This window comes from Centroberyx affinis, unplaced genomic scaffold (assembly GCF_046629955.1).
Source record: "Centroberyx affinis isolate AG114_WGS23_722 - 3 ecotype Tasmania unplaced genomic scaffold, CSIRO-AGI_Caff_v1 ptg000282l_1, whole genome shotgun sequence".
Taxonomy (NCBI): Eukaryota; Metazoa; Chordata; class Actinopteri; order Beryciformes; family Berycidae; genus Centroberyx; species Centroberyx affinis.
Window position 1 is genome coordinate 94161 of NW_027278961.1, and position 8342 is coordinate 102502.

The following is an 8342-nucleotide window of genomic DNA, read 5'->3' on the forward strand; positions in this document are numbered from 1 at the left end:
GGAGATTATGAGATTTGGTTTGAGTTTCATCAATCTCAAGAAAAGCTGACAGTTCAACACTTGAAGACAGAATAACATGAATTTACCTTCTCTGTACGTTGAACCTCTTAATTTGAAAGAAAACAACAAATCGCTGCACTAGATAACGCCCGACATGACAAGAGCACAGTAAAGATTATTATTTATTGCCACATTCCTCACTCTTATTACACAGTGTGCAAAAACAATCACTCATCAGCCGCGCTTCCTTTCCTTTCGTCTTTGGCCAGATCCAAGAAACAGAAAGATCAACTCAATCGAACGGCAAATGAAGAAGCCCGACTGCACCAGATTATGGAAAGCCAGATGTCGTCGGCCCAGCGTAGAAAGGGGCTAGGTAGCTTGGTAGGAGTTACTACAGAGACCAACCAGGTATCAAACGAAATTCAAAGTCCAACGCAAAGTACTGAATGTCATGCTGTGTCACTCTCTCTTTTACAACTTCCACACATGTGCACACCTAACGCACAGTCGCAGGCACCGGTATACCATTTGCGAAAGAAACTAAAGGGTTTGTTCTTTAGGAAAAGTCATCCACTGTGATTGAGTAAAAGTTGACTATGTGCAAAACGTTGTGGTCAGCGTCAAGCCGCCGGTAGCTAGGGTAGCAGAAGGTTATGTTTGGCCATGCTCCGAGTTTATATACTGAGAGTGTTGAGAGCGGGTACTAAAGTGACCGCTTCCGGCAGGTTCTGGTTCTGGTCCTGGTTCCCTTTGCTCTGCAAGACCTTCTGCCGGTGCCTCTCCTCCTGCCGCTTCTTCTTCTCCTGGCGCTGCTGCTCTTTCCTCTGCTTGTTAGACACCTGGGAACAAAGGGACACAGAAACCGTTTGTGTTCTGTAAACTCAATACACGGGAAAACCTGAAGCCTAAATTTTTACCTTAGGCTTGTGTGTGTTACCGCCCTCTGGCGGCTGCTTGTGCTCACTGCAGTCTGTGGCTGCAGCTCTGCAGGCCGAGCAGGATCCCGAGGCGCACTGGCCCTGGCAGGACTGGCCGAGCACGGAGCCCACTAGCCACTCGGCGTTGATGGTGGCCGCGCTTAGCTGGAGCAGGTTCTCCTCCTCACCTGGGTCACACAACACACACACACGAGCGGAACCAGTCAGTGGGACTTTTGAATATCGGCACAAAATATCAAGCAAAAATATCGGTATTGGCCTTCAAAAAACCCATATGGGTTGAATGTTAATGACGACCCTTGCTGGCTGATTTGCATGCTCCTCCTATCTTTTCCTATTAACAGAGTGTGCATGTCAGCACTCACAAAGCCCTGTTTTGTGACCTGCAGGTGAAACATTGCTGAGCCTGATGCTGAATGCCAGATTTCATACTTTATGTAGCTTCTATGTAAGACTGAGATCCGATCTAAGACGGCATTGAGACAAATTAGAAACCAATAGGTACAACAACACTCAACTTGCTAGGAAAACAGTTCAACAGACTCTTGGCAGAAACACGGCAGTATGAGCGAGTCCCTGACCTTGGAGTCCTCGGTTCTTGATGGAGCTCAGGATCACGCTGTCCTCCTCCAGCGCCGTGGGCGAAGGGTTCGTCTGTCGGCCCCTCTGGCCGTCCCCGAACTCCCGCTGCTGGCCTCGCGAATTCTGCAGGTTCTGGCCGCGCCAAAGAGGAGTAAACGTCAGCAAAACACACCAGTGAACAGCTTTTTAATATTACAATCTCACTCATATCAGGGATTGAAGCCCATTTGATGGCCTCTTCTTTAGGCCGTGGCTTCCAAATGATTTTTCTGATGATATTTGAGGTGTAGAGAGTGCCACACCTGACGCCCACAGTGCGTACCTCTATGCGGAGCTGAGCGGGACTCTCCGAGTTGTCCCCGATGCGCCTCATGCTGTCGTAATGATCTCCGTAGCGGTAGGCGATGTGCAGCTCTCGGCACACTTGCTTCTCGGCGCCGTTTATCTGCGACGAGAGCGTAACGTACGGCGTGTGATATCACACAGTAATAAGGCATTCGATTATACGGGTGTCGTTTGAAACGCTGTGCCTGTGCCTCTTCCCCCTACCTCCCACAGTGGCGTGTTCAGCTGATGGATGACCACTTTCAGCTGTTGGCTGCGAGCGAAAGCCACAATAGCGTCGTTGCCAGCGAACGTACCGGGCTGGGAGAGGTTGGACACTGCGGGGAAAAGAGGAAAAAGATTAGTGACAAGACCGTCTTAGGCCATGATCACATAAGATGCTGTTTTCAATATAACTGTCATCCACACAGTAATCCAAATTTAGTTTCTAGAGTTCGTATTCCTCATGAAATGAATGGATGGTCTAGATTTAACACTGTGGTTTTCTTACAGTGCTGTGCAAAGGGCACGTCGTCCTCCACGAAGGGCTCGAAGTCTTGTCGATGGGACATCATGTACTGGACGGTCTCCTGGCGAAGCCGCAGGTGACCCCTGGAGTGACCCTCCAACTGGTCACCTAGAGCTCTGAACAGGCAGTTCCTGCGCCACACACACACACATTGGTATTAGACACATGAGAGTATAATGATACCAAAATGTGGCTTTGAGCTAGATGGGTCAGTGTTACAGTACTCGACCAAAAAGGAAGATGTGTCCCTGATTAATGCTGTTTGTTTTTTTCTCTTCATACGTACCTCACGGAACATAATTACAGTTTAGCTAGACTTCACCGCCTCTCTCTGGGTCTTACCCGTCTCCAGGGACTTCTCTCAGCTTGAGCCCGAGGGCCTGCAGCTGATTGGAGAAACTGACGAACTCTGCCCCCTCGTCTCCATCCTGAGGCCGGTTCTTGCGGTCCTTGGCGATGGCCCGGCGCGCCGCCCGCTCGTCCCTCTTGCGCTCCACTTCGCTCTTCTTGTTGCTGCGGACGGGTTTTGCCGTCTGCTTCCTAGACATGGTGGCTGCAGCTGTTTCTGCGGGCCTACAACAGCAAAGTATTACTTCTTATGGCGGTGAACTGGCACATGGATCACTCACTTCCACACATGTGGAACCTATCAAGACAGACAGATGCACACAGGAAGAGAGAGAGAGAGAGAGGGAAGGAGTTATTATACAGTCAAGTTTTCAGGACATGTAAAGAAATGATTGCTTAGTATAGCCAAAGCTTACAATTTCCTTCAACATTAATTGGATGTCAGTGTAACTAAGGTTGCCACTTCAGCCAGTTAGTCAGTAAAGCTATAATTTGCCTGAGACACATATTTGACAATGTTTTAGCCCTGATGGAGAGAACCTTGCACCAAACTCCCTTCAAAAATCTGCCAATTCTATACTGCTATGCTAATCGACGTGCATACCTTGTAGATCATGACTTGGGTCTTTTTTCTGAATCTTGATTGTCTACTGGTGTATTGATACAGTATAAAATTGATTTATCAGCCAGTACTTATTCTAATAAAATCTGTACTTGGTTTAACACTGCTCGCTACCGCCCTAAACAGCGTGTTTTGTTGGCAGAAAATGGAATTGACAACCAAATTAAAAACAAAACAAATCAAACAACCACATTCTAAAAATTGCATTTACACTGAAATAAGTGATTCTTGGTATAGTAAATGTGTGCCGAATTGAAGACTGTACCCGATCTATTCGCAAAATGACTTCTGCCTGTTTCTACAAAGTGTGCCATTCTGTCAATAAGCAAGGCAACATTGCATTGCTAGACTTCAGGATGGAGTTTTGCGTTACGTATATGAAAATGTGACTTGGATGTTGTTGATGCATTTGATAACGCTAGCGACGATACTCATGAATGTAACTTAACGTTAGCTGTGGGATAAATGGTTAGGTTAACCATCGCTTAATGTTCCTATTTGTACTTCAACTAGCTAACTAGACTGACTAACTAATGACGGTTAGTTGGTTTACTCGACCCAGCGCATTTCTTAGCCAACGTCGTTAGCTAAGTTAGCGAAGATCGAAAGCTAGCATTCAACGACTATGGGGTTGTTACATAATGCCATATCTTCCCATTTCATAATTTACGTTAGGTAGCAAGTGATTGGGGAAAATGATGCAGTTCATAGACTCTTACTTACATTCAACAAGATGTATTCGGCAATAAATGTCTATATTCTTTGGCTACAGAGAGAAATATCCTGTGACTTCCCGTTTGTTTACAATCCAGTTCCACACTTACTTCCGTGTACGACAGAAAGTACGGAAGGGGGAATTGGCCAAACTTTAGAGGCACTCAATATACATAGTACATGGATACACACGTTTTCACTATCCTCAATCCAGACAAACAGGCATTATCGTCTTGTCATACATGTATTAGTGTCATACATGTTTGTATCTATTCAATAGAAGCGCTAATTATTATTATTATTATATATTTTTTTTTTTTGCACGATTTGACGAGAATTAAAGTTTGCTATGTCCGAATTTTTTAGTGTGGGGTGGTAGGTACTCACCATTCTGGGGATATGCAGACACATATTCGCAGGACAAAAGCAGCCAGGATCTCTCCATATATGGATAGTGTCATATAATGCTTACTGTTGCCTAGTTCTAAAGACACATCTATCTATCTATCTATCTATCTATCTATTTATCTATCTATCTATCTACCCCTCTATTCAGATTGATAACTGCACCAGCCAACATTTGTTAAGTCAAAAAGCTTTGAGTCATGTTCATACTGCCAAATGTGCTCCAGCGCAGACTATGACTCAGGGTAAAGTAGGAGGGTGAGTTATGTGTTTTAAAAGAGAGAAGGAAAAAAAAGAAAAAGAAAAAAGGAACGCTTCTCAAAAAACACTCCACCTTCTGCGCTCCTCACCTCTCAGAAAGTCTACTCACCACCGGCTCCTTCTGATGACAGCACACAGTTGGAGGATACAGTGTGGGGGAGGAGTGGGCCGAGAAGCAATAAGCAGAATGTTTGCTATGTAAAACACCAGCAGACACTGAGACAAAAAAAAAGAAAAAAGATATAGCCTCGAGACATAAAACTGCATCACAAAAACGGAGGAGGGACTGAGACTTTATATTTCCTAAAAAAACCCATTACAAAACAGTACTACCCCAGTTGGTGGGCTGGTTTTTAAGAAACGTGAGCCATGCAATCTGGATACATCTGTAGAAGGACATTGGCATATGGCTTAGGATAGACCTCAATGAGTGATGTGCTTGTATGTGAACAGATGTAAATGGCCTGTAGGCTATATGCATGCATTTGTGCAATTAGCCCCAGTCACATGAGCAGACCAGGCAGCCCAGGACATTGTCTTTCATTACAAATGCACTATAATATGCAATATAAAATATACAATATACGTGTATGTTTATGTATATATCAGGATGTAATAGGGGTATATGTAGGCTATATATATGTATGCATTTCTGTGTGTGTGTGTCAGTGGGTGTGCAAGAGTGCAAGTGCATGCATATCAAATCATCACTCTGTAGGTGTAAGACACCAGGCTAAAACAGGACATCGTACCAAAGCATCTCCCCAATACTACATTTACAGTTACATTTGACGCTTTTATTCAGAGCATGCAGCTTAAAATTAATGAACAGATGATGGCTGATGTGTGGATCAAACCTTCTGGTTATGAGACAGTCTCTCTAACCCCTAGTGCAGTGATTCTCAACCTTTTTCATATTAAGAACCCCTTATTTAGTCCACATTAGAGCCACGGACCCCCATTTGATGAGATTTTCTCTCACAGACCCAAATCTGAGTATATTTTTATTGTTAAGATATGATTTTGTCCAGAATTCCATGACTTCCTGTATTGTGGGTGGAGAGATAACGGTGAAACTATGATCAAAACAGTCATTCTTCTACATTCCCTAATTGTGTTAACTTCTTGCAAATTAAATAATGGTGATGTTTAACAATTCATCAATTTGCTGCGGACTCCCTTGAACCCCCTCAAGGACCCCTGGTGGTCCCCGGACCCCACATTGAGAACCACCTACTACTCCTTATACTAATATCCAATAGAAGAAAAACGTGTAGAAAAGGCCTCTATGTTGGATATCAAAGCAAACTTGTTGTATGCGTTTTTCACACATGGAGGAATGTGAGATCCCTCTAACGGTGAATGCTGGACTATCATTTTCGCCCACTGATCTAACAGTTTAAGTCGAGCCTCTGTTGTTCAACAAACATTGGATTGCTTATTTGCAGACAATACATTCATTTTAGCACTCGGAAATGATGTGAGCCGTGGAAAAAACTGATCTCTACCGATGTGACAGAATAGTCTTGCGTTTTGGCTGTCTGGAACAGGAGATGTTTTCAAATCTAGTCCGTACCACAATAAGTGCACGTTGTACAGAAGACCATGAGATCAGCTGTGTTCTGTTTCCATATTTCCAATAGTCTGTTTATGCCTTCACTCCACTTTGGGAGAGAGGAAGAAGCCCTTCACTGCCTGCTGTGTAAAATGTAGGCCAGCCGTTAGACCGCTGTGTGGCCGCTGTCCAGGGTGCTGAAACCAGATCCACGCCTGGAGACGATTACGCGGACCGACATTAAACAATCTGCAATAACCTTATTGTTTTTTTAACTCTGTTGTTGATTACTGGTTAGTATAGGGCCACTTGAAGAAGCGCTTGCGGGAGTGCTTGACACATTTTGGGGATCTTGTTAGCCTAGATTCCGCCTTGACGTTTCTCCTCAGGTTGTGTTTTACATTTAGAGGATATGGCTCTCAGTTTGGTCTGAACAGAAATAACAGGAAGCAATAGTAAAACATTAGTAATGTATGTATGGATATGGAATTTGTCATACTTTTGCCTAAATTTGATCTTGTAGTTTTTAATCTTTATAATGGAGAGCAAAGATCATAAAAAAAAATCACATCAGGGAGCATTCAGGAGCAAAGTCCCCTCTAAGCTGACAGTGTGATGAGCTACTTATAATAACTTATCCCATTAACCAAATAATATCTTGTCAGTCATCAGTCATTGCTCCACTTTGTCCCCAGAAATTTAGTCTATTTATATAAAAAAGGTTTTGAAATTTTGCTGGCAAATGATATTAAATGCAGGGACTTTGCTATAGTGTTTAGTGAACTGACACCTCTGTCTCTGGGTAATAGATGGTTGGTTGTAGCCTTTTGACCCGAGACTCATTGAGCACTTTGGACATTAAACCGGCAGGATGGTAGGACCAGGAACAACCCAGCCTGGTAGGAATGGTGCCGCATCAGAAACTGAAGAGAGAGAGAGAGATAGAGAGAGAGTAGGATGGAGTGTGTGTGTTTGTGTGTGTGTGTGTGTGTGTGTGTGTGTGTGTGTGTGTGTGAGGGGGGTAATGGGGTGGGTGGGTTAGGGTTAAATCATCATGGAGAGTGCTCGCCTATATTCCTCCAAATCTGCTCCACTGCACCTGCAGGCTTCCACCAGCAATAAGCCTCTATATGCCATAAAGGCAAATTCACAGTTTGCAGTTCCCCCCTTCTTATAGGCTACCGCCCACTACACACACACACACACACACACACACACATACACGCATGCACACTCACGCACACGCGCACACGCACAAGAGGTGGGAGTGGGTGCTCGTGTACATAGCCGCTAGAAGACACACAGGATGGGAAAATCATGCGTGTCTGGCTCCGGGCGTTGATGCAGCTGCCGTTGCCGGATCCCGACCGGGCTGGGGGTGCAGGGTGGGTCTAGTTCCCGACCGGAGCTATCTGGACCTCATGTCGATGTTATCAACCCTTCCGAGAAAGGCCGGGGCCGCGCGAGGAGTTGGCGCAGCTCTTTGAAGACATCCAGGCGAGAGACACTGGCTTGGTTTGCGTCGATGGAGGACAGAATCCACCGCGCTGACTCTTAGAATTAAGCCCAGGAATAACTTGGAAAAGGGGGGTAGGTTACTGAGGGACACCGCTAGGACCCACTTGTTTTCTTTCTTTTTTTTTAACGCACCGGAGAAGGGGAAAGATCACCTTTGCATTAGTAATCAGGATAGGACCCCCTCCTCAGCAGCCGGACCGCGGTTGGACCCGGCAGCAGCAGCAGCGGCGGCGGCGGGCGGCAGCGGCAGCATCCGACCGGCGGAGATTTTTTTTTTTTTTTTTTTTGGATGGAGAGGACGCAGTGAGGGGCTGAGAGAGCCGCGTTGCCGTGTGTAGGGGTGGGGGGGACGGAGACGGGAGCCGGAGCCGGAGACGGAGACGGAGGGAGACCGGGCAGTTTGAAAGGGACGGGGAGCCAGGAGCGGTGCGGCGGCTCCATGAGCGGCTCCTGCCGGGACAGAGCGCCCAGAGCCCAGCCGGAGCGTCTCCACCGCCGCGGGTAGAACCGGGCACCAGGACGGCGGCCAGTTTGGAAGTTTTG

At 45.9% G+C, this 8342-nt stretch overlaps 1 protein-coding gene across 3 annotated transcripts; it reads right to left on the reverse strand.

The window, feature by feature from the left end:
• otud3 (OTU deubiquitinase 3) lies at positions 1–4168 on the reverse strand. 3 transcript variants are annotated; one of them, XM_071513805.1, is made up of 8 exons: positions 4070–4150; positions 2719–2949; positions 2359–2507; positions 2073–2185; positions 1846–1968; positions 1523–1655; positions 921–1108; positions 1–842 (listed from the first exon to the last, which is right to left on the reverse strand). In XM_071513805.1, coding segments are annotated over exons 1-8 (1104 nt in total). In that variant the 5' UTR covers positions 4072–4150; the 3' UTR covers positions 1–677. The 3 variants fall into 3 exon arrangements, with proteins under 3 accessions (XP_071369906.1, XP_071369913.1, XP_071369919.1); XM_071513812.1 differs by having other exon boundaries at positions 4–842; positions 2719–3022; positions 4070–4168; XM_071513818.1 differs by having other exon boundaries at positions 730–842; positions 968–1108.
• Positions 4169–8342: the final 4174 nt, after the last annotated feature.

What these genes read in the sequence shown, in the direction of transcription:
- otud3 (XM_071513805.1), bottom strand. An exon ending in CCGCTCAGCTCCGCATAGAG is followed by an intron (nt 1,656 to 1,845) that starts GTACGCACTGTG and finishes TGGCGCGGCCAG; the next exon opens with AACCTGCAGAATTCGCGAGG. An exon ending in GTAACACACACAAGCCTAAG is followed by an intron (nt 843 to 920) that starts GTAAAAATTTAG and finishes CTTTGTTCCCAG; the next exon opens with GTGTCTAACAAGCAGAGGAA.